The sequence below is a fragment of the Cydia fagiglandana genome, chromosome 8, assembly GCF_963556715.1.
Source record: "Cydia fagiglandana chromosome 8, ilCydFagi1.1, whole genome shotgun sequence".
In the NCBI taxonomy this organism is placed as follows: Eukaryota; Metazoa; Arthropoda; class Insecta; order Lepidoptera; family Tortricidae; genus Cydia; species Cydia fagiglandana.
In genome coordinates this window covers 10,955,514-10,982,328 of record NC_085939.1, presented here as the reverse complement: position 1 = coordinate 10,982,328, position 26,815 = coordinate 10,955,514, and the positions used below count along the sequence as shown (strand labels likewise).

Sequence of the window (26,815 nt, the reverse complement as noted above, 5' to 3'; positions counted from 1 at the left end):
GTTAAACCCTTTCAGTCGATTGTATCAAATTAACATTTAACTTTATCATTAGAACAAACCTAATAAAATGTTAAAAATCGGCAATATAAACGATTCAATTCACTATAAAATGTTGTAATCCAAATGAACAATTTTTAATTTTCATTTTCTCATTTTTTCAATTAACCATCTAGTATTCACTAGATATGAAATGACAAACCATACCTACATGAGTGTACCAGACATGTGAAAATGTGAAATGAGTGAAGTTATCAACCAGTCAACCACCATATCCATACCGTCCTACTATCTCCACCTGAATAAAAGAAAATAATAGCAATGGAAGAAAATAAGGTTTATGCATATAATTTGATCATAAACATTTTTCAATTGCCTTGTCGCACAACGCGAATACTAGAGAGTGACTAGAGAGTAAAGAGGTCTCAATCCGTCCTCTGCTAACGTGACGTGCGCGAGAAAGAGGTACGAACCATTTCATTCACGGAATGGCAGAGAGGTAATAGATGTTGATGATTACGATTGTTTATGATGAACACTAATGAAGACTGTACTTACTGAGTAATATGCAATTTTGTAATTGTTACCTACTAATATCCAATATACGTAAAATACCCTTCGTTTGCGCAAATTGTTATTGTAGGTAATCTATATGTCGTAGTCAGATCGTATAATCCGCCGTATTACATTACGGCTAGCCGTTTTCAAAAACAGGGGCGTTTTGAAATTCGGCGGTTCGACGATTAGCCGGATTGTCACTGCGATACGTTCTTCAATAAGGCGGCCCACGTTTAGCCGCATCGTACATTGTAGAGTGACCAGTTCTTTCGGTCGCCTACGTAACCGGAGTTTGACAATGTTTGCAATTTAATTTATTTCTACCATGGTCCCACCGCACTACATGTGTTTCTTTTCCAAAACATTTCCTTCACAACTTAAATAGACGGAGCCCCGCAAGCGGGGCTCCTATTTCTGGGCGGTTTGCCCTTCGGGCATCTGAAGTTACCTAACGAACCTAACCTAATTACCTACCTACGCTTTTTTCCCCAAAGTGTAATGTTTTCACGGACGTCTCACTTAATCAATAGGTAGGTAGGTTAGGTTCGTTAGGTAGCTTCAGATGCCCGAAGGGCAAACCGCTCAGAAATAGGAGCCCCGCGAAGCGGGGCTCCGTCTAGTTCAGTTGCGAAGGAAATTTTTTTTTGAAAAGACACAGTCCGACAAACTCCAGATTTGATGGACACCCCAGCGTTTGTCGGGCAGCGCCACGAGTGTTAAAAATGGGAACTAAAAACTGTCAAAGCGGCGGCTAATGACTCGCTGTATTACATTACGGCTAGCCGTGTTGAAGAACGTATGGCGCCGAATACATTCCGGCGGATTCTCATTCAGCCGCATTCAATACGGCTAATCGTTAAACCGCCGCATTTCAAAACGCCCCTGTTTTTGAAAACGGCTAGCCGTAATGTAATACGGCGGATTATACGATCCGACTGCGACATATATTTACCCTCTTTACTACACCGTGGTAAAGCACTCGTCTAATCAAACAGGGCTAATGGCAATATTGTTTACTACTGTACTTTAATAGAACACTGTTTCGAACTGCCACTTACTTAAAAAGGATATTGATTTTTATTACTCTGTGTTCAAACACCGACAAAGACTAATATAAAAGCGTAGAAACAACATACGCAAGTCGTGAAATATAAAATATAAAACTTTACCTTATATAATAAAAATGGTCAGACATGTCGTGGAACACAATTAATAAAGGTACCTTCAAATCAAGAGTGAACAGGCGCCTTCTGGGCGAGCTCGCTCCATCGTAGGCCACGTCTACGCCTCGGCTAGTCTGTGGCCATGAGTAAGCCCATTCATAATAAAAAAAAAAAAGGTGACATATTCATGCTCATGCTCATTGTTATGTTCTTCGTGCCCGTGTCCATCCTCATCCTCATTTTCACCGCATTCTCATTATGTCTCATTACAGTCATTACATAGATATTTCCCAATAGTATGGTCTGTGAAGGCAAAATCTTACACTTTATTCCGCCAACCGTCCGATAAGAACTTCGTTCCAAATAGTTGCATATCTAATTATTACAGTTTTTGATAATTCAGGAACTTTCAGTATCTCTTCTTCCTCGCGCTATCCCGGCATTTTGCCACGGCTCATGAGAGCCTGTGAGGTCCCGAAGAATTGACGTAGGCACTAGTTTTGACGAAAGAGACTGCCAACTGACCTCCAGTCGGGTCCAAAGGGGAAACTAGATCTTATTGGGATTAGTCCAGTTTCCTCGCGATGTTTTCCTTCACCGAAAAACAAATGATAAATATCAAATGATATTTCGTACATAACTTCCGAAAAAGCCATTGGTACGAGCCGGGATTTGAACCCGCGACCACAGATTGAAAGTCGCACGCTCTTACCGCTAGGCCACCAGCGCTTCAGGAACTTTCAGTATGAACTACATATATTTCAGTTTAGTTTTTTCACTCGTATGGTCTAGTTTGTCGAAAAACTAACTGTATTAATTACAGGGTTCGTAAATTAACGCAGGTCGTTAAATTGTCGTTAAATCACTATCGGCGACGCCCGATGGGCTGCTCCATTGTTCGCTGTGGATTATTAAATTTAATCGGTTTATTAAATGTTTTATTATCACTGGTGTATAATTATGGTTGTAAATGAACTTAGAATATAAAATGGATATAGATCCATCCTTTAAAATTTGGTATTAAAATGAATGACATGATTTTGACAGAAAGTTAAAAGAAATATTAACTGAGATTGGTCTGGGATGGAATGGATCATTTTCACTAAATTATATACTATGTCCAAATATTTTCATGTAGCAATATAATAATAAAAACTAAATTAAATAATTAACTGCATATAATATAGTACACTGATCAAAATCTATCTCGTCGATCCATTATTCATCCGATGTCCATGTCGTCCTTGCTTTGTGCTTATATTTAATACCTTAGGGACCTTAGTCAATATGAGAATATAATCTAACTTCTTTTTTTGTGCTATTATCGTATGGGTGATCTTTTTTCATACATAATGGTCAATAATGGTCCTCCGAAAGGACTCTAAGCAACGCGTCGTAGGTGGAAGGACGTCATGTTGATGATGCACCACCCACGCTCAAATCTGAATTTGATGTATTCCGTTTGTTTCCCTGTATGATTTCATTATTATAGCTTGTTTTGTTAATAATTAGATACAACCAGGTCTACAAGTATTGTGACCAAAATCTAAACCAAAATAGTTTGCAACAAACTCACCATACGTCAGTGGCACCTACTTATAGAAAGCGGTATAATGTTCCTATATTTTTATAAACGAGCAAAACGATAAACGAGCATCGCTTGAAAAACAGCACGATAACTTGTCAACAATTCAGGAATTATTGATAAGCCTCGGTTCGATCGACCGGCCACGTTTTTGCGGTCAGATTAGGGAAAACTTGCAGTTTAACTGTATAAAGTCGTTATAATTATGTGACATTCTCTACAGCTGTATATCTTCATTTTATGCCTTACTCCATTATTTAAGGCATTATCGGTCAGTTTACTTAATTTTACATTAGTGCTCAAATCTGAACAGTGTTGTAATTCGTGCCCACTAAGTTTCTTATTTTGAAGTTATGTTGCAGTTTATAAAATTAATTGGGATCTGTGTTATTTTAATCGGTGAACAGACTCGGCCGCGGGGCGGCACGCTCAAGTCTGATTCCGTTCCGGCTTATTGGTGTACTATAAATGATGGATCTCCCATTAACCCACAGATATAAATAACACCGATCTATGCAAGCAGCTTCCCTAGAGTGGAGCACGAAGTGCAGCTTTGCGATCTAAAACGTACATACATTATTACAGAATAATTTCCTGCGAATAAACCACTAACCCCTTATTCATGAAACTTAGCATCCTCTTGTAAGCCTAAAAAGCGTCTTATAAACCTTTGTTAAATTTTGTCTTTTTCGAACAAACAGGAATGAAAAATATATGACGGATAGAGAAAACGAATATCAATGGTTTGTTAGATTTGACACACGATTATGAAAGCCATAAGCATTTAATACGCCTTTCTTTATGGCCTTACTTTACTTTTTATAAGAACTATTATTGCTAGCAGAGGTAAAGATTACAACACAATTATTTCTTGGCAATGATGCTTACCATTTAAGGAAATAGTAGACACAGGTGTTTTCACTTAACTGTGTACCTACCATTAACGGGGTTAGCAATCGTCACAAAATTGACGATCTATGTCTAACCCCATACATTTCCACATATTTAAACACAATATAAATATAAGCCTAAACACAGAATAAATAAAAGTAAGTACTACAAGTTGAAATGAAAATGCCCTCACACGGCACTATTTTCATTGGAAAGACCGCCTTCAATAAACCGTTCGAGTATCCGCCAGTCACTAGCAGCTTATTTAGCACTTAGCATCAGTATTTGCCATCACGCGTGATAAATCACATTAATGAGTACCTGGTCGCATTGTCAACGGGTCGAGCAGTGAGGCCAGTGAATGTCCCGACCTTCACATTGCCTGCAAGACCGCGAGATCCGCCACGTAACGATGACATAGGTTTAGCTTCGACTCACCTACATACCGGATCGGAGAAAGTGAAGCGCCAGATAGCAATACTTGTACGGATGTCGACGCACCAGAATTCGCCTTCAATCCGCTCTTTGTTTACGCAAAACACTATATGTAGTTACGTTATTGTACCGTATTTACGATCAAACACATGGTAGATCTTGTATTTCACCGGTCACCTTGTCCAGATGAATAAATCTTATCAGGTACTTACATAAATGTTTTTTCACCACACCACCTCGGAAAGAATTACTTTGCACTTCAAAAACGAATAGCAAAGTTGGATTTTATCCACATGTGAGGCAAAGTAATCAAATGCAAATTTTGAGTTGTTTTCTTATGTTTGCTGGTAGAATTGACTTTTAAATGATGATTTTGGATGATAAATATTTAATAACATTAATTTGGATTTGATTTGGTTTGATATTTTACATATTTAATATTTGCTTCGGGTTGGTGTGGTGAAAAATTTTGTGTTTCACTCGGGGGCAAATTTTGTTTAACCCTCGTGCTTTGAAACCCTCGCAACGCTCAAGATTCCATTTTTCGAACCACTCGCTACGCTCGTGGTTCAATTTTGGAATCTTTCGCTTGCTCGGGTATCAATATGAGCACGAGCGGTTAAACAACAACTTTGCCCCCTTGTAAAACAAATAACCATTGTTTTAGCTACACCCGTGAATCGTTTTTTTAGGGTTCCGTAGCCAAATGGCAAAAAACGGAACCCTTATAGATTCGTCATGTCTGTCTGTCTGTCTGTCTGTCTGTCTGTCTGTCTGTCTGTCTGTCTGTCTGTCTGTCTGTCTGTCTGTCTGTCCGTCCGTATGTCACAGCCACTTTTTTCCGAAACTATAAGCACTATACTGTTAAAACTTGGTACGTAGATGTATTCTGTGAACCGCATTAAGATTTTCATACAAAAACAGAAAAAAAACAATAAATTTTTAGGGTTCCCCATACATAGAACTGAAAGTCAAAAAATTTTTTTTCATCAAACCCATACGTGTGGAGTATCAATGGATAGGTCTTCAAAAATGATATTGAGGTTTCTAATATCATTTTCTTCTAAACTGAATAGTTTGCGCGAGAGACACTTCCAAAGTGGTAAATTGTGTGTCCCCCCCCCCCCCTGTAACTTCTAAAATAAGAGAATGACAAAACTAAAAAAAATATATGATGTACATTACCATGCAAACTTCCACCGAAAATTGGTTTGAACAAGATTTGGTAAGTAGTTTTTTTTTAATACGTAATAAACCGTAAACCGCAATTTTATTATGTTCCTTGCTGTTACGGAACCCTTCATGGGCGAGTCCGACTCGCACTTGGCCGCTTTTATTTGGACTAATTAAAAATGTCTCCTACTCTCTAAATGAGAGGAAGAGAGCCTGCAACCTTAGGAGCAAATCGAGAACTTGTTCTGGGCAAGTCCATGGGCATATCCGGATTTATATCCGCGGTAAGAATGCATATTTACATATTCCTATAAGCTCCATACTTCACGTAAATACTCGTACTACTTGGCATGAAAACTGCGTGGTCGGCCTCCGAGGATTTCCTACAATTGTTTTTTAGGAAAGCACCTTACATTTATCTTGTAAATGGACAAGCTCAAAGCAAAAGAGAAATATACACTATAGTTCGCCATGCGGGCCGCGTGCGCCGATCCTTCGAACGGTACCTCTATTTGTATCAACATCATCAGATTGTAATAAGCTCAATTGGTAGCGTTGCAAATAAGTGGTTATATTGCCAACAGACTTCACGTGACTCAATGTTATAAATTCATAAATCAATAGTAAAAAATGCGTATAGTTAGTAACCGATTATCAGGATCAGGATATTTTATGTTAGTCCATTGTTGCCAAAATGACAGTGCGAAAATGTTCCTTCATAGGCGAGTAAATCCCCTTTAGTGCCTTTAGTGCTTTTCCACAAGTGGTTAGTTCGGGTCGTGACTCACGTCCCTCCCCCCGCGACCCTCCGGTTTACTCGAATGATCGAATGTTTGATGACCAGCTTGCATCATCGATCACAGAGACAATACAGACTAAATAATTACAACTATTGGTTCTTAGAGCCACAACTCGTAAAACTTAAACTAAATTGGAATAAATAACATTACGTTAGAAGTACCTACCTAGCTACCTACAGTCATGTTTCAAATCAAATTTTTAGTATAATGCTGACTTCATTGTAGTCCTTAAAATGCCGTATACGTAAGGTTTTACGGGCGTATTTATGGTGGTGATGTAACGAGCTGATTAAGATAGGCTCGATGGTGTTTACCAAACTAACAAGTAACTTTAACGATGTCGTCTTTGACTTGGACGATTGTGTTTTCAAGAACATTACCTATAAAATTTAGATTTTTGGTAATTGACGGGCCAATAAGGTTTAAAATTAAATTTATAAGTATATAAATAAATATGCCTACTTAAACAATAGGTGGAGGTTTCTGATCTGATAAAAATGTATGTGGAGAGTGATGAGGAGAACTACTTATAATAAACTAGCGATCCGCCCCGGCTTCGTACGGGTTAACAAATTATACACTTAAACCTTCCTCAAGAATTACTTTATTGATAGGTGAAAATCGCATGAAAATCCGTTCAGTCGTTTTCGAGTTTATCGCGAACATAACAAACAAACAAACAGACAGACGCGGCGGAGGACTTTGTTTTATAAGGGGTAGTGATTATCATAATATCTTTGCTAAGAAAATGGAATAGTAGCGTTAGCAGGGGAGTCAACTATCTCTGCAGCTGAATGTACCTTTATTGCATACTTGTATATACTTGGTATATATATGTAGAAGTTAGTACGTCAGACATCGGGTTCAAGAACCTACATGCCCTATTTCTACAGCTCCTAAAAATTAAGGCAATTTCCGTTCAACGGGTGACTTGATAGAATTACTGGGACATTGGCGCCGGCGGGGCTTTCCTGGGAGTCTGCTGACGTTAACCTTGTTTTCTACAAACTCTAGCCGAGCAAAAATATTACAGAAAATGATTTTTACGTCTAAATACAGTGTAACGACACTCAAGGGACCGGACGTTATTTGACGTTATAGAGTTTTCTTTAAATAAAGAGAAATTAATATTAAAGTAAACCGACTAGAGGCAAAAATGTCGACCTTATTGGGAATGAAACGTTATATCGAGTGACGTTATATGGAGTTTCCCCACAGTAGGTACATATAAGCAAACAGTTCCGTTAAATACTGACAACGCTCACGTGCATGTGAAAATATTCATTATTAAACTGTCTCAACGTAGCAGATCACGGTGGACAATTGCAGTATATTGCGTCAGCTCAGATTTGCCACGAGGAGTTTAGGTTTTGTCTCTTTACTCATCCATTGGTCACGTCCACTCTTGACACGCTTTCCAATATTTCTTCATATGCCTCGCCTCGGTCACCTGTGCACGGTGTAATGACTGAAGGGTAAATATAATCACCAGCACATTTATTTATGTACCTACAACGAACCGTACTTAGTGGTTAATTGATTTAGTAAATGTTTAGGTGAGCGCAATACATTGCCCAATTAATCGGCCACATTTAAAAAACGTGACTTTTTACAGTTTCCAGGGTTACTAAATCAGGTGTCCAAAATGAACTTTTCGACGGTTAAAGCAAATAGCTTAATATATTACGATACTACTGGTTAATTGTAGTACACTAAAGATCAATGAAAAAGGGCCGAATTTGTATTGAAACTTACATACAAAGTGACCCTGGCCTTAATATGCAACCGTATCAGCAAACCTCAAGCAAGCGCGCGAACTGCGAAATCTAAAGTTCCGCCGCTCGATTCGTTAATTTAACGCTAAATTTATTCATCCTGCTTTCCACTGCCAACTGCAAATTAGAACTCTGCAACTAGACTCTCAGGGGAACCCCGACAATAATCTGGATATGACCAAGGTACATTATCTGACTCCTGAGTCTGATCTTAGGTGACAGTATAGAACAGTGACGAAAGTATATTGTCACGTAGATACCTAAGTCTATACGAGTAATATACCGCGCGCGTCGAAGGATGGTCCTTATGACAGTTAATTTTTTATACTTGGTAATATTATACTTACCTGGTCTACTAATTGATAAAAGTCTAAATAATTACATAAGTAACTAACTGTATCAGTATGTATATTTACCTGTCTGCGCGACGAATAAGAGTGTAATGTATTGATTGAAAATAGCTATTTCACTTCTTCCTTATGACCAGTATGACCACGCTTTATACAAATATAGGTACATATTTGTTTGTTGTTTATTGTAAAATTGTAGAACAATATAAATGGCATGCTATGAGGCGTAGAAAAACTATAAATAAGTAGTAGGGATAAAACATGCGTTTACTGAATGACGCATAAGTATTAAAACTCTCGACTCAAATCACTTTCGCTGCGCTGACTTAACGGCCCATTGTCTGTTGTTCCCATGCCTACGGGCTCCAACTGTAAACATTCCCTTTTTCACTGTATGTCACAACAAAGGATACAGAGCCGTGACTAAAAGCTCTGACGTCACAGCGAGATATGAAATGAAGGAAAACGTTAGAAAGCCGGTACGCAAACAGCAGAGTGGGTTATCAGCTCTCAAATCACTTTCGTTGTACTGAACGGGGCGCGATCGCGGCCTATTGTCTGCGACGATGTTTATTAAGGTTCCACGACGCAGTTATCGCGGACCTTACCACCGCTGGCTGGAGAAAGGCTTAAGGACTCATTGCTGTTAGTGCTTAAAAGTCGTTTTGTTTTGAACGCCGGATTGGGTCAATGTTGTTCTCACCGTTGTGTGGCCATTCTTTACTTGCGTTGTGGCTCGTTCTCTTTAGAGTACGCTTTGTTATGACGAGTATAGTTCTCATACGTGACGTTTTCTGTGTTGTGTAGAAACACAACACAGTAAACGTCTGTTACGAGTCACGTATGTTAATAAAACAAAAAAAATGTTGGCGACGTTTACTTATAATTAAATGTTTAGGGCAGTAGCGCCTTACGAAAAAAAACCTGTAGCTTATATCTACTTTTGGGCGAATATGGCACAAATTTTTAAGCTTTCATGCTTTGACTTTTCAATGCTTTTGTAGAACACGCAAAAACATTTTCGTGCTCATTTTTACCCGACTGCGCAAAGCAAAGGAGGGTAATGTCCTTATCAATCAGCCTACGTACCTTTTATTTCCAGGATTAGAAAATTTTAACTGTAAGTTTAAGTAATCATTGACAGCAGCCCAGTGAACTCTTGACTTTTAGCATCCCTGAAAACGTAAATATACCTTTATAACTATATCGTTTCAATGAACGAATTAACCCTTGCCCGCCTGATTATGAAAACCTACCGTAAAGCACTGAAAAGAAATATCTATCTGGAAATAACACGACGCTACTAGTTGGGGTACAGAACTGGAAATTTCCTAGTTTTAGCCTAGCTTCAACATTTATTGTACATGTGCGGAATCCTTCTCTAATAGAAGGCTCAAAGTCGGTCGATCTTAATGGCTCGTTGCGTCACCTGTTGCTTTTGTCGAGCCGTTTGTTTACTGTGGAACGAAAACCGAGACGCTAGCGCCGGCCCTAATATAATACATACAACCCAATATAATCGATTGCTTCAAGAGCTTTGACAAAGAATTACTGTACAATGTAAAGAAATAACTAGGTAGGTGCGGGGACCAGGGCTTCATACGATTTGTGGATAAAATTTAAACAAGCAACTTAATATTTTATGATAATTTACCATAATAACATGGGTCCTTGACCCTCAGAGACAAGGTGCCTTAATCATTGGATGGGATGGCCCAAATGTATCGAACTTATTCAAGTTACCTAATGACGAGCATGTTTTGTTAGCCTTCGTCCAACAGAACTAATGAGGGCTTTGAATTTGAATGAATTGATACAATTTGTTAGCTGTCAACAGTAACATTTCTGTTTGAAGAATGATTACCGAGTATGACAATTAGAATAAGCCTCATGTTTTGATAATAGGTATTTTAGGAGGACGAAATGAGTCGCTGAACTTCAATCTCGGGTAAATCCATCTGTCAGATTATGCGATTTTGGTATTAAGAAAAGGTAATAGGAATAGGGTAGATATTTACTGAGAGGGTCGAATGGATTTACCCGAGTTTCAAGTTAAGGGACACAAATTTAAAACTGTGTGTTTCATTGTAGAGTTATCATTGTTACAACAGATATTAACAGGACCATATATTACTATGATTTGCACTACCGTTATTTGTAGCTACAGTACAGTGATACTAGCAAATAAACCCGATATGCCACTTCGAACACATACATATGGTGCCTATACCACTATACCTATGTTGTAATACGATAACAGATGTGTTGCAACACTTTACTACAGTTAGCTAAATTTGACTATGAAATATGTACGTCGAGTGTGAACTATATTTACGTTTTGTATGTAATAATTGGGCGAAATAAAAAAACTTATTTTCTAACAAGTATGTAACTGAATATTGTCTTCGGTTACCGCGATAGTTATATACTCATGAAATAAAACTATTGAAACGCGATATATTCCTTTCAATAGTTTTATTTCATAAAGCGCTGATGGCCTAGCGGTGAGAGCGTGCGACTTGCAATCTGAAGGTCGCGGGTTCAAACCCCGGCTCGTACCAATGAGTTTTCCGTAACTTATGTACGAAATATCATTTGATATTTATCAGTCGCTTTTCGGTGAAGGAAAACATCGTGAGGAAACCGGACTAATCCCAATAAGGCCTAGTTTACCCTCTGGGTTGGAAGGTCAGATGGCAAAAACTAGTGCCTACGTCAAATCATGGGATTAGTTGTCAAGCGGACCCCAGGCTCTCATGAGCCGTGGCGAAATGCCGGGATAACGCGAGGAAGAAGAATAGTTTTATTTCATAAGTCTGTATCTGCATATAGAGAAAAAATACATAGAGTACTCCGTACATCAGTTTTAGTACTAAAACGACTATTAATTTCGTAGTCGGCATCTAGCATCGAGTAGCGGAATTATCAGTACTGCTACTTGACAATAAATGTGGCGACGACCGAAAAGTCTAATGCTCAAAAATTTTCAGCTAATATTATAACCGGATTAACCGGAACTCTATTTTCAACTCCTTCTACTTTTAATATTAGTTGTAAATTGTTGTTCAATACAATTTTCTTGATTCGCTACACTCGAGACATCTAGTATACAATTCGTCGTCAAAAAATGGTTTACATGTCAACTTCATGACAATATCCTTTTCCCTCAGACAAACAGCTATTACGGATTATATTTTTTTATATTTAAAACGCGATCCAGACTATTTTATGACATAGGTACATAATCAATTTATCAATATTCAACATATGTACAGTCAAGGAATTTAAATTCCGACCCATTTCGTACTTTGTCACAGTGACAACCGTATGAGGTCTCTAGCGGCTTTCATATTGATTGTCACTGTGACAAAGTACGAAATGGGTCGGAATTTAAATTCCTTGACTGTACCTACATCATTAATATCCCCCCGTTGTCAATATGTACGATAAATATATTTCTAGTCACGATCACTATTATGGACATGTCCCTTGAGAAAAACTATTATTACAACATTGCAATATTCATGGCTGATTGTAGATAACTATGTCTAATGCAATAATATGTATAATGGCACTGTTATGACACGTTAACACTAAATGCTATCTTAACCGTAGGTAGTGCATAGCGCTATAACGTAATACCTACCTATCCTAATAGATTGTAATAGACAATAGTGTAATAAATATAATATTGTAGGTACAACCCGGGTCTCCATTCTGTAACTGACAATGAGAGTTTTTTCGTTTTCCGCATCAGCACAGTGCCGACTCCTCTGTATCGTTTCTATGAACATTCTGAACTCAATTAACTATTTAATACCTAAGGAAATAATACTCGATTACCTTATTTTTCAAATCAACATTAACCACACCAGGTGTAATATTCTATGATCTAATTGTAATACAAGTTCGCTTATGAAATGAATGCTAAATTATTATCGTAAAAAATATCCTATGTATACTCTTATTATTTTTTATGATTACTTAGCGCCACTTGCACCATCCCACTAACCCGGGGTTAAGCGGTTAAATCATTAACCTAGTGTCAAATTGTACTGGTAAACAGGGATGCTACGAAGCTCCGTTTCCGTTAAGGCGGAACATCCGTTTCTGTTCCGGTTCCGTTACTTTTGAGACGGAAGTATATCGGATTTCAATGCTTAGCGCGGCGGGACATGAGCGGCGTACATTTAGTAATAACCATTTACCATTTATTTTTTAGTGCGTGTGCTTACCCTATACCCCATTACCCCGGGTTAGTGGAATGAGTCTTAAAGGAACTTACATTTCAAAATGACAACCTTTCTGTCTCTTTTGCGCAGGAACGTGGACCGGTACGTGCGAGTGAAATGGCGCGACGTGCGCGTGGGCGACCTGGTGCACCTGTCGAACAACGAAGCGGTGCCCGCGGACATGGTGCTGCTCCACACCTCCAACCCTCTGGGGATCTGCTACCTCGACACGTGCAACCTCGACGGCGAGACCAACCTCAAGCAGAGGATGTTGCCGCCTGGTTTTTTAGAAATGGTAATAACCTCGCATAGCCTAGCTAAAGTGAATTCTATGCAAAACTTAAATATTAAAATTAAATATTGTCTTCGGTTACCGCGATAGTTACTCATGAAATACAACTATTGAAACGGATTATATCGCATATATTGAATTCATACTACATCCCGAGTATACCGACGTTTCGAACACTTTATAGCGTTCGTGGTCAACGGGTGACCACGGAACGGGTGACGGGGGTGGGTTCAATATACGTGATATAATCCGTTTCAATAGCTTTATTTAATTAAAATGAAAACCAAATTCAACATTAAGAATTAGGGCCAGAGTTTGTTTTTCTATTAACAGTATACTATTGTTAATAACTTCATCGATTTCCTAGATTAGGGATTGTTTTTAGTTCCAGTTGTAAAATGCGGATTGATACGCTATCGCTGACGTTTCAAAATAAATACGGTTGTCGTCTCTCGCTCAGAATTACCCGCTGGCAGGTGTCGATTGTCGACTTAACCGACAAAATAATTGAATTAAGATCAAACGGGTGCTAATCATCATAAAAGTCAATAGTCGTATCAAAACATGAGTAAGTAACTATATGAAAACCTTGATAGCTACAAGCCTTCAAGTAGGGTGGATATAGAACGCAAATTGGACAGCCGAAGCTGAAGGGTAGCCAAGGGTTGTCAATTGTGCAAAGTCATGAGACCTCGTGGCGTCTACCTCTAGTTCCCCCACTTGGGACACTATTCTGCATCCTTATAAAATACTCGTTAATATGCTTTTGGGTAAAACCTAAACTAAAAGGTACAGCCGCCATCAGATATATCGGAACGGCCAAGGTGCTCACAAATATCTGAACACACCTCTATTATCAACGCGTTAGAGTGAATGTAGGAGCATTGGTTAAATTACACGTTGGGTCAATGACGTTCGACGGAAATGTCATTGAGCCAACTTAATCTTCACAAGCCCATGATTTCAAGTTCCCTGTTTGACCTAAATACTACTCGGAACTATAATTACAAAAAGTGAGGACGAATTTCGTCATCTAGCGACATAAGGTCATGGCCGAAAGCGGTTTTCATGCATATATAATGTCCCATAAAATCCGAGGCGTGATTACTTTGATCATTAATCATTTCCTCCACTCGGTCCGTGGCTATAGCGGATACTTGTTACCTGCCAAACGGTGTCGCCGTTCCAGCTCACCGGGCTTCCACATTTAACCTCAATCTAAGCTGACATTAATGTCGCTTTCATTACGTGATAATGCCGGTTTTTTCTCGATTTTAACTGACTTCATTAGCCTACTGTTCAAAATAAAAAGCTAATAGTAAATAAATATAGGTACTTAGATTTAACACAAACGTGCTATCTTTTAATATGGATGGCATTACATTTTGTCTGTAGAGTTCTAAAAGATGTAGCGTGGGAATACTTTCTCCGATATTAGCGACACAAAGCCAAACTCGGAAATGAGCGCCGCGAGCGGGTTGATGCATCAACGTGAATTACGAACTATTAAAGTTCAAAGCAATTAAAACGAGATTAACGAATGTCATGCACGACGCACTACGAATGATGCCTACTGAACTGTTTGCACAAGATATTTCATTGTGAGTTGTATAACACGTGCGATTTACCAACCTTAGACTATTTATTACCTATAGGTATATGAGTTCGCGAAACCGAATATGTATCTAAATTCCGCATACTACGGATAGATCAATGTATGAAAGCCTCAGACATTGTTAAATATTGTCTCACTATTTCTTGAAGTACTTATACTGCCTAAAAACTTTCATTTTTAAAAATAATAGGTATGGCGCGTCCTACTCTTTGTTACAAACTAATTTTGCATATAATAGTGCCTATAGGTAACGTATTAAGTGTACTTAATGGTCATTAGTCATCACGTCTCTAACCAAAAAAAAAGAGATGAAACACATGTATACATTATGATATCTTTTTTTTACTTTCAGCATTTAACTTTTCGTCCATCGAAGTTCAAAAGCACAGTGGAAGTGGAACGGCCGTCAACCAAGATCAACCGATTCACGGGCACCATCTCGCACCCGAACAAGGAGCGCGTGCAGCTCAACTCCGACCACCTGCTGCTCCGCGAGTGCACGCTCAAGAACACCGACTTCGTGGAGGGCATCGTCGTGTACGCCGGCCACGAGACCAAGGCCATGCTCAACAACGGCGGCCCCCGCTACAAGTGCTCCAAGCTTGAAAAGAAAATGAACACCGACGTTATCTGGTGCATCTTGGTCCTACTATTCCTTTGCTGTACGGGCGCCGTCGGCTGCAAGATCTTTCTCGACAACTATTACAGCCTTCCTAACTTTCCTTATTTCATAATTACCACAAACTCCCCCGCCTACGAAGGACTGATAATATTTTGGACGTACATTATTGTCTTACAAGTTATGATACCGGTGTCGCTATATGTGACGATAGAGATGACAAAGCTGTTGCAAGTTTACCACATACATCAGGACGTTGAAATGTACGATCCGATGACGAACACTCGTATACAGTGTAGAGCGTTAAACATCACTGAAGAATTAGGGCAAATCAACTATCTCTTCAGTGACAAGACGGGTACGCTAACCGAGAATAAGATGTTGTTTCGGCGGTGTGCGGTGGCGGGAGTGGACTACGACCACCCGCCGGGGCCGCCGGCGGAGCCCTCGCTCGACCTGCCGCCCATCGTCACCCCCGTCACCCACATCTCGCCCAACTCCAGGATGCTTCAACATCTGCTCGACAACAATGGAAATGAACACACTCAAAAGGTACAATTCATTACACACTAATTTTACGGTTTAAACTCACGTAAACCGTGTTGAAAATAAGCTTTGGTCTGGCAAACAAGTTTTTTAACAGTGGATTAAAAAACTACAAAAAAGACGGTATGATTCTCTTTGTTTAAACTCCCCTGACAAACGATTCTTGCCAACTTATACCTACTTGAGTAAATACGAATGGTATGAGCTGATTCAACCCATGAAGAGACGTGCAAGTGAAATAAACTTAGTGTTATGTTTAGGTACGCGAGTTCATGCTGATCCTGGCGGTGTGCAACACGGTGGTGGTGTCGCAGCCGCACGTGGACGCCATGCACATGAGCGGCTCCAGCCCCGGCGACCTGGAGCCCGCGCGCTCCAACGGCACCGCTCGCTCCACCGACAAGTGAGTTGATGCAGGTCCTGACGGCGTAGTGGTGTCGTAGCCGCACATGGACGCCTTACACCCGAGCGTCTTTAGTCCTGGCGACCGGGTACCCGTACACTCCATTGCACCAGCCGGTCCATGATAAGACAGTGTCCCCATAAACCTAGTGACTCGCGCCAACACGGCTAGCTTCACTTATAATAAAACACAGAATGTGTGGGCACTCGCTCAACTCTAGTTGTTTGCGCTACGTACAGAATCCTAAAGAATGATGTATCATTAGTTTAAATATGTACACAGAGTAACGCTTTTTCTTAACAAATTGAGCTGTTTCAATATCTTTTGATACTTCTTCCTAAAGGCTCAAAATATTATTTGTTAAAATAACGCAATAGAAGGTAGGTTTCCTAGCTCTAGTTTACATTCTTTACTAGTCTGATCGGATGAAGCAGCCGGATCCTCAAGATCACCGGCTGTATGTTGCCAGTGTGAACAAGAAATGGAGCGCTAGTTGATTACAATGTGGTTGCGGCTCGCGTGAATGAATTCAGAATTGAAATTCAGATTAGAGCACGCAAGCCATCGGCTGCGTAAGAAAAGTAACCGTTACCTTTCCTATTCGTGGAACACATTTTTGTTTTTCTTACAAAAAAACACAGGAATATGTATATTTCCTATACATATATACGGTTATAAGAACACTAACGTTCTGATATAAACAGTCAAGTAATTGTATTTCCTGAACAACTCATTGTCATTTTAGAATAATAAAAATAATTCAATTCCCTAAAAAACTATACCACATTTTTGACATAATAAATGAATAGAGTTAGACCAAGATAAATCTGCAACGTTTTAGCACACGCAGTACAAGTGTTATTTATGCTTAGGTCATCATATCAATGAAATTTGACTTTTAAAATAACATCTACACTAAACTGAATGTGTATGCAAAATAATTTTAATAATTTTCGCTTTCAGAAATATCCTTCTAATAGGTCTACCGTTACAAAACACACCCATACTTTTAGCATAATATACAAATAAACAATTAACTCCTTAGCTAAAAGAAATATTTTCATTCGGACAAAGGCATGAAACTGAGCATACACGTAAGTTTTCCATATCTTGTACATCAATAAACGGAAACAGGACTGTTTTGTTTATAATTTTTGTTCTATTATTTGTAGGTACTTGTACGAGCTTTGTACAAGTACCTACAAATAATAGTATAGGTAGGCCAAATCTCAAGCTAAGAATCCTTAGGTACTTTAAACAGAGATTATACATCAATGCATATAAAATTAACATTGCACCTATGCACTTGGGCACTAACATAATAAATATAACTATTAAATGCTTGTCATAGATCGCAGCGGGGGCGCAAGGTGTCCAAAAAGCTGGCAACATTGCCCCGCTGGGTGGCCATGCTCAGGGCCAGGTAAGCTGGCCCTTTATAAAAATGAAAACACTATTGTTTACATCACCAAAATGCTTTGTTTTTTTTTTTAATTCTCAGTCCGATCGATTGTAAAGGCAAATTGCAATGTAGACTAATAATGATAAAATATTACTGCACCATTTCGCTAAATTACGTGTTGTAGGTTCAATTGGGGCCATTGGGGGCCATAAGTAAGTATTTCTCGCTTGCTTATTATTGCATTCAATTATTATTGTTCTGCAGTTCTGCACGCAAAATGAAATTATTAGGTAACGTTCATCGACTAATAAGAAAAACATCGACACGTAACGTGTTTTGCTACTCTACGAGGAAAGTTATTAAGAATATGTGACGTCCCACGGGTAAAGGTACCTTATGGCGGTTAGCGCTTACGCTATTATTAACGCCGCTCCAATACTATTGCGGTGCTATGCGACGTAAGCGCCGGCCGCCATAAGGTACCTTTTTCTGTGGAACGTCACATATGTCCTAGGAAGACGTCGGGCCTCATCTCCAACATATCATGAGGGCATTTCGAAGATGAAAACTTGTTTCCTCTTGTGTTTTTCAATCCTTAGCCATATTTTACGAAGTGTTTAAATATAGGCCATACCGCCCATACCTATTGAGCAACTTTTATTATATGATCAAACCTGGAAAATTGGCTAAATATATTCGTGCATTTTGGCAAGGTAACAATCGCTTGTGCTAGGATAGCGAAACGCTTTGTGTCTCTATCACTCTGACATATTAGTGCGACAGTACAATTATTGCATTTCGTTCGCTACGTAGCGTAAACGATTGGCATGTTGGCTACGCACCCAGGTGTCGACGTTTTCGACAATCATAGAGCACTATCAATACGGTTGTTGAATTCCAGAAAGTTTGTAAAGTACATAGTAAGTACAGACTTTCTGGAAATCAACAACCAATCCACAGCTTTAGGTTTTTTTTCACACTTTAGTAATACCATTTGTACTTACGTCTTTGCCTTACCCGACTGCCGAGGGAGGACTATCACTACTACGTTTTTAAAAGAAGTGTCACTTCTCACTACATAGTAATTTTCTGTCTAGATATTCACAACTCTATGTTACGCTTATTGTAAAGTGCTCGCACCCATATGTCTTGAATAATGTACATAACATACAATACTTTATAGAGAACAAACCCCTTTGATGTAAGTCATTTTAGTAGGCATTATATGGTTGCGACTTGACATTGTTTTTTTATACTCGACTTAAAGCTTTTTAAGTTTCCCGTTTATTTAGTTTATTTCGTGGTTCAAACAGTGTGTTTTGCAGTCAAATAAATGTTGCTTATGTTTTATTTTATGGCCAAAATATCTATAGAAACACAAAGAAGGCCTATGATCGCCATGTCCTTACCTATATAAGAGCAAGAGGGCCCGAAACGAAATGCATATACATATTTACATAAAAAATTACTTAATCAGGCCCCGTTTATATTTTGTTGTCTGTATGTGCATTGTGCCGTTATTTATGAAAGGGGACTTATCACATTTATCAGACATTGTCATTTATCAATATTACATCCTCTACTAAATACTTAGCCAGGGAGGCTCGCGGGCCGCAAGTGAGAGGTTCGCGGGCCGCATGCAGCCCGCGGGCCGCTGGTTGCCGACCGCTGATTTAAGGTGTTTGACAATTAGCTCGAATTTGCTCCAGGTACGCGCGGCTAACCGAGTCGCGGTCGACGACGCCGTCGCCGCCGCCGTCCACGACGTCGCCGTTGCGCTTCAAGCTGGCGCGGCTGCCCTTCGTGCGCGGCGACGACAGCGCCAGCGAGCCCAGCACTAGCGCCGACCAACAGGTTCGCTAATAATCGATATTAAACTTTCGTGAGACATATTTTAAATTGTTTATACGACAACGGTTTCACTCACTTGCATTTTTAGACGCTATTGGCGACATGTTTCGGGCCCGTCAGGGGTCCTTCCTCAGGCTCGAGTGCTCGCGGCGACTGCAACTCGTGCACGGGCCCGAAACATGTCGCCAATAGCGACTAAAGATTCAAGTGAGTGAAACCGTTGTCGTATAAACAGGTTCACTAATCTCCAAGCATTTTGAGATGTGTTAAATTTTTGTTATATAACACTTTAAACTCTCGCGTTTTGTACACATATTTAATTACACAAACGGGTCTAGCGCGATATAATTTCGTTTTTATTTTTTCTAATTTGGGATAGTTTAGTGCGGTTTTATTAACATCTCCGTTGACGTTTGCCGGGATGTCAGTCTTTCTGTGACCACAGCTGGTGGAGCTCAGCTAAAACATCGAAATTTAAGGTAAAAACAATGAAATTATAACGCGGTTATCACAACTGAAAAACTGAAACAGTTTTAGAGATTTTTGTGATTCTTCAATCAATATGTCGTCTGGGTCACTGCTAAAGTTGAAGCGTAAGTTATTCTATCTACTCAGACATCACAGCTAATTTTCTACATTTTGGAGAGTTTATATTAATATCTTACCCAGCATGACCCGATTTAATAAATTGTACTGTTCACGTTTCGTGTGAGCAGACGGTGCGTTTCGAGGCGGAGAGCCCTGACGAACTGGCGCTGGCGGAGGCGGCGCTGGCCTACGGGTACGAGCTGCGCTCGCGCGCGCCCAACGAGGTGGAGGTCGGCGTGCGCGGCGAGCTGGCGCGCCTGCGCGTGCTGCGCGTGCAGCAGTTCGACGCCACGCGCAAGTGCATGAGCGTCGCGCTGCGCGACCCGCAGGGCCAGGTGCGTGGACAGTACCGACACCGGGCGTAAAGGGGCTGATTTAGACAGCAAGCTAACTCGCATGCGATTTTAGTTACATTGCGGACTGTTGGTTACGTACAATTCAACCGACCGATGTAATGAAACTTGCATGCGAGTTCTTGCATCGTCTGAATGAGCCAAAATATTCCTCATAGTTGAGAGAGAAACTTGAGGGTTTCAACTTAAGATTTTGATGAAGCGAACTCGTATACCTACTGCACGTCCGACGTAAATGCGACATTAATAAATTGGTTTAGGTATATTATATATGAAAGTTTGTTGCAAGCCTTGAGTATCAAGAAAAGGCTCAAAATTAATAACTAACGGGTTTGTTTTTCTACAAAAACTTCTTGCTCATGTCGATCTATATCGGACACTAAAATGTGGTTTTTCCTATTATAATCAATCGTCTAATTTAATATTAAAGTGTGAGGATACAAACAAAATGTACCTCATGTGTCCAGGTGGTGTTGTACGTGAAGGGCGCGGACAGCACGGTGCTGAGCGCGCTGACGCCGGCGCGCTCGGGCTCGGCGGAGGCGGCCGCGCTGGAGCGCACGCGCGCGCTGCTCACCGAGTACTCGCGCGCGGGGCTGCGCACGCTGGTCATGGCCAAGCGCGTCATGAACTCCGCGCAGTGGGAGGAGTGGCTCGCCTCGCACCAGCGCGCCTCCGAGATGGGAGAAGGTACATTTTTTCCAATGAAATTTTTAAAAACCTTCTATCTAAACTGAACAAATATTGCTGATGAGTGATGAATAAGGGCCAGCAGTTGGACCAACCAAATTTAACAGATTAATCAACATCACGCAGCAGATATCTATTTTAAACTTCCTATACAATTAAATGTATCGAACGCTCTAACGGTTATAGATGGTTTGGTGCAACCGACCCTTAATCTGTCATCTTGACACTTAATCGGTCTATTAGAATTAAAGGATATACATTATTTAGCCTCCGCTTCATCCAGTTGATCCATGTAGAAATCGTTAAAAATTATCAACCCCATTGTACTCTTGCAGGAATGGAATTTCAAAACGTACTTTCTCAGTGAAGCTCAACAACAAATTGAAAAATATATGTTTCATATTTCCGAGCCTAATACAAAACATAAGTCATAACAGACAAGTTTTATATATTGAGATTTCCACTCGTTGTCAGGTCGCGAGAAGCGCATTCGCGAATCGCTCGCTCGCCTCGAAAGCGCTTTAACGCTGATCGGAGCCACGGGCGTCGAAGACCGTCTCCAGGAGGATGTGCCCCGCACCGTGCGGGCCCTGTTGGACGCCGGGATCATCGTGTGGGTGCTGACGGGGGACAAGCCTGAGACCGCCATCAACATCGCCTACTCGGCGGCGCTGTTTTCACAGAGAGACAGGCTGCTCTATCTTATGTCGAGAGACAAGGTCAGTTAATATAACAGGTCATAGAAAAACGTGTCAGGTAATGTGTGCTCAAATCTCAGTGTCTGTGCTCCTCAGCTTGCGTAAACCAGAGACTGTGCAATAACCCTGTATGTTATTGCAGAGAGGCTGTTTTAGCTCATCTCGAGAGCAGGGCCTCAAAAGTCATCAACTTCCTGGTTTTTTTTCATGGTGATACGTCTCGTAGACTGTATTCAACAAATCGCAAAAAGTAAGAACTTTAAAATCTTGGATCTTTAAAATTTATGTTGTGCTAAGTGGCGCAGTCGCTAGGGGACGAGGAGTGACAAAGGGTAGGTAGACGTGACAAGACGATAAGAGAACTTGAAGCCTAAACAGTATTTATGTTTTGCGCTATGGTTGACTGATAGAGAATGCCTTAAGGCGTTAAACCTCGGCTCGAATGGTGACAGTTGCTCTCGCTGTGGGGGCCCGCTCGGCCCCATCGATCGATGTCGATTCGAATGTTGTTCTTTGTTTGACAGGACCAAGCCGAGTCTACGATCAAGGCGTACCTGAGCGCGCCGCTCGGGCCGGGCGGGCGCGCGCTGGTGGTGGACGGGCGCACGCTGACGTACATCCTGGACCGGCGCTCGGGGCTGGTGGCGCCCTTCCTCACGCTCGCGCGCCGCTGCTCCGCCGTGCTGTGCTGCCGCGCCACGCCGCTGCAGAAGGCCTACATCGTGAAGGTACCGTCCTGCAGGTGGCCGGGCCACGCTGACGTACATCCTGGACCGGCGCTCGGGGCTGGTGGCGCCCTTCCTCACGCTCGCGCGCCGCTGCTCCGCCGTGCTGTGCTGCCGCGCCACGCCGCTGCAGAAGGCCTACATCGTGAAGGTACCGTCCTGCAGGTGGCCGGGCCACGCTGACGTACATCCTGGACCGGCGCTCGGGGCTGGTGGCGCCCTTCCTCACGCTCGCGCGCCGCTGCTCCGCCGTGCTGTGCTGCCGCGCCACGCCGCTGCAGAAGGCCTACATCGTGAAGGTACCGTCCTGCAGGTGGCCGGGCCACGCTGACGTACATCCTGGACCGGCGCTCGGGGCTGGTGGCGCCCTTCCTCACGCTCGCGCGCCGCTGCTCCGCCGTGCTGTGCTGCCGCGCCACGCCGCTGCAGAAGGCCTACATCGTGAAGGTACCGTCCTGCAGGTGGCCGGGCCACGCTGACGTACATCCTGGACCGGCGCTCGGGGCTGGTGGCGCCCTTCCTCACGCTCGCGCGCCGCTGCTCCGCCGTGCTGTGCTGCCGCGCCACGCCGCTGCAGAAGGCCTACATCGTGAAGGTACCGTCCTGCAGGTGGCCGGGCCACGCTGACGTACATCCTGGACCGGCGCTCGGGGCTGGTGGCGCCCTTCCTCACGCTCGCGCGCCGCTGCTCCGCCGTGCTGTGCTGCCGCGCCACGCCGCTGCAGAAGGCCTACATCGTGAAGGTACCGTCCTGCAGGTGGCCGGGCCACGCTGACGTACATCCTGGACCGGCGCTCGGGGCTGGTGGCGCCCTTCCTCACGCTCGCGCGCCGCTGCTCCGCCGTGCTGTGCTGCCGCGCCACGCCGCTGCAGAAGGCCTACATCGTGAAGGTACCGTCCTGCAGGTGGCCGGGCCACGCTGACGTACATCCTGGACCGGCGCTCGGGGCTGGTGGCGACCTTCCTCACGCTCGCGCGCCGCTGCTCCGCCGTGCTGTGCTGCCGCGCCACGCCGCTGCAGAAGGCCTACATCGTGAAGGTACCGTCCTGCAGGTGGCCGGGCCACGCTGACGTACATCCTGGACCGGCGCTCGGGGCTGGTGGCGCCCTTCCTCACGCTCGCGCGCCGCTGCTCCGCCGTGCTGTGCTGCCGCGCCACGCCGCTGCAGAAGGCCTACATCGTGAAGGTACCGTCCTGCAGGTGGCCGGGCCACGCTGACGTACATCCTGGACCGGCGCTCGGGGCTGGTGGCGCCCTTCCTCACGCTCGCGCGCCGCTGCTCCGCCGTGCTGTGCTGCCGCGCCACGCCGCTGCAGAAGGCCTACATCGTGAAGGTACCGTCCTGCAGGTGGCCGGGCCACGCTGACGTACATCCTGGACCGGCGCTCGGGGCTGGTGGCGCCCTTCCTCACGCTCGCGCGCCGCTGCTCCGCCGTGCTGTGCTGCCGCGCCACGCCGCTGCAGAAGGCCTACATCGTGAAGGTACCGTCCTGCAGGTGGCCGGGCCACGCTGACGTACATCCTGGACCGGCGCTCGGGGCTGGTGGCGCCCTTCCTCACGCTCGCGCGCCGCTGCTCCGCCGTGCTGTGCTGCCGCGCCACGCCGCTGCAGAAGGCCTACATCGTGAAGGTACCGTCCTGCAGGTGGCCGGGCCACGCTGACGTACATCCTGGACCGGCGCTCGGGGCTGGTGGCGCCCTTCCTCACGCTCGCGCGCCGCTGCTCCGCCGTGCTGTGCTGCCGCGCCACGCCGCTGCAGAAGGCCTACATCGTGAAGGTACCGTCCTGCAGGTGGCCGGGCCACGCTGACGTACATCCTGGACCGGCGCTCGGGGCTGGTGGCGCCCTTCCTCACGCTCGCGCGCCGCTGCTCCGCCGTGCTGTGCTGCCGCGCCACGCCGCTGCAGAAGGCCTACATCGTGAAGGTACCGTCCTGCAGGTGGCCGGGCCACGCTGACGTACATCCTGGACCGGCGCTCGGGGCTGGTGGCGCCCTTCCTCACGCTCGCGCGCCGCTGCTCCGCCGTGCTGTGCTGCCGCGCCACGCCGCTGCAGAAGGCCTACATCGTGAAGGTACCGTCCTGCAGGTGGCCGGGCCACGCTGACGTACATCCTGGACCGGCGCTCGGGGCTGGTGGCGCCCTTCCTCACGCTCGCGCGCCGCTGCTCCGCCGTGCTGTGCTGCCGCGCCACGCCGCTGCAGAAGGCCTACATCGTGAAGGTACCGTCCTGCAGGTGGCCGGGCCACGCTGACGTACATCCTGGACCGGCGCTCGGGGCTGGTGGCGCCCTTCCTCACGCTCGCGCGCCGCTGCTCCGCCGTGCTGTGCTGCCGCGCCACGCCGCTGCAGAAGGCCTACATCGTGAAGGTACCGTCCTGCAGGTGGCCGGGCCACGCTGACGTACATCCTGGACCGGCGCTCGGGGCTGGTGGCGCCCTTCCTCACGCTCGCGCGCCGCTGCTCCGCCGTGCTGTGCTGCCGCGCCACGCCGCTGCAGAAGGCCTACATCGTGAAGGTACCGTCCTGCAGGTGGCCGGGCCACGCTGACGTACATCCTGGACCGGCGCTCGGGGCTGGTGGCGCCCTTCCTCACGCTCGCGCGCCGCTGCTCCGCCGTGCTGTGCTGCCGCGCCACGCCGCTGCAGAAGGCCTACATCGTGAAGGTACCGTCCTGCAGGTGGCCGGGCCACGCTGACGTACATCCTGGACCGGCGCTCGGGGCTGGTGGCGCCCTTCCTCACGCTCGCGCGCCGCTGCTCCGCCGTGCTGTGCTGCCGCGCCACGCCGCTGCAGAAGGCCTACATCGTGAAGGTACCGTCCTGCAGGTGGCCGGGCCACGCTGACGTACATCCTGGACCGGCGCTCGGGGCTGGTGGCGCCCTTCCTCACGCTCGCGCGCCGCTGCTCCGCCGTGCTGTGCTGCCGCGCCACGCCGCTGCAGAAGGCCTACATCGTGAAGGTACCGTCCTGCAGGTGGCCGGGCCACGCTGACGTACATCCTGGACCGGCGCTCGGGGCTGGTGGCGCCCTTCCTCACGCTCGCGCGCCGCTGCTCCGCCGTGCTGTGCTGCCGCGCCACGCCGCTGCAGAAGGCCTACATCGTGAAGGTACCGTCCTGCAGGTGGCCGGGCCACGCTGACGTACATCCTGGACCGGCGCTCGGGGCTGGTGGCGCCCTTCCTCACGCTCGCGCGCCGCTGCTCCGCCGTGCTGTGCTGCCGCGCCACGCCGCTGCAGAAGGCCTACATCGTGAAGGTACCGTCCTGCAGGTGGCCGGGCCACGCTGACGTACATCCTGGACCGGCGCTCGGGGCTGGTGGCGCCCTTCCTCACGCTCGCGCGCCGCTGCTCCGCCGTGCTGTGCTGCCGCGCCACGCCGCTGCAGAAGGCCTACATCGTGAAGGTACCGTCCTGCAGGTGGCCGGGCCACGCTGACGTACATCCTGGACCGGCGCTCGGGGCTGGTGGCGCCCTTCCTCACGCTCGCGCGCCGCTGCTCCGCCGTGCTGTGCTGCCGCGCCACGCCGCTGCAGAAGGCCTACATCGTGAAGGTACCGTCCTGCAGGTGGCCGGGCCACGCTGACGTACATCCTGGACCGGCGCTCGGGGCTGGTGGCGCCCTTCCTCACGCTCGCGCGCCGCTGCTCCGCCGTGCTGTGCTGCCGCGCCACGCCGCTGCAGAAGGCCTACATCGTGAAGGTACCGTCCTGCAGGTGGCCGGGCCACGCTGACGTACATCCTGGACCGGCGCTCGGGGCTGGTGGCGCCCTTCCTCACGCTCGCGCGCCGCTGCTCCGCCGTGCTGTGCTGCCGCGCCACGCCGCTGCAGAAGGCCTACATCGTGAAGGTACCGTCCTGCAGGTGGCCGGGCCACGCTGACGTACATCCTGGACCGGCGCTCGGGGCTGGTGGCGCCCTTCCTCACGCTCGCGCGCCGCTGCTCCGCCGTGCTGTGCTGCCGCGCCACGCCGCTGCAGAAGGCCTACATCGTGAAGGTACCGTCCTGCAGGTGGCCGGGCCACGCTGACGTACATCCTGGACCGGCGCTCGGGGCTGGTGGCGCCCTTCCT

General features: G+C 45.3%; 1 protein-coding gene across 1 annotated transcript in view; it reads left to right on the top strand.

Moving 5' to 3' along the window:
- The window catches only part of LOC134666653 (phospholipid-transporting ATPase VB), a 77,761-nt gene that overhangs the window by 29,951 nt on the left and 20,995 nt on the right, over nt 1-26,815 (top strand). The window contains exons 2-9 of the mRNA XM_063523879.1: nt 13,050-13,254; nt 15,219-16,037; nt 16,292-16,434; nt 19,546-19,690; nt 20,404-20,610; nt 21,096-21,318; nt 21,793-22,037; nt 22,541-22,744. Coding sequence (XP_063379949.1) covers nt 13,050-13,254; nt 15,219-16,037; nt 16,292-16,434; nt 19,546-19,690; nt 20,404-20,610; nt 21,096-21,318; nt 21,793-22,037; nt 22,541-22,744 — 2,191 coding nt within the window. The remainder of the gene's footprint in view (nt 1-13,049; nt 13,255-15,218; nt 16,038-16,291; nt 16,435-19,545; nt 19,691-20,403; nt 20,611-21,095; nt 21,319-21,792; nt 22,038-22,540; nt 22,745-26,815) is intronic.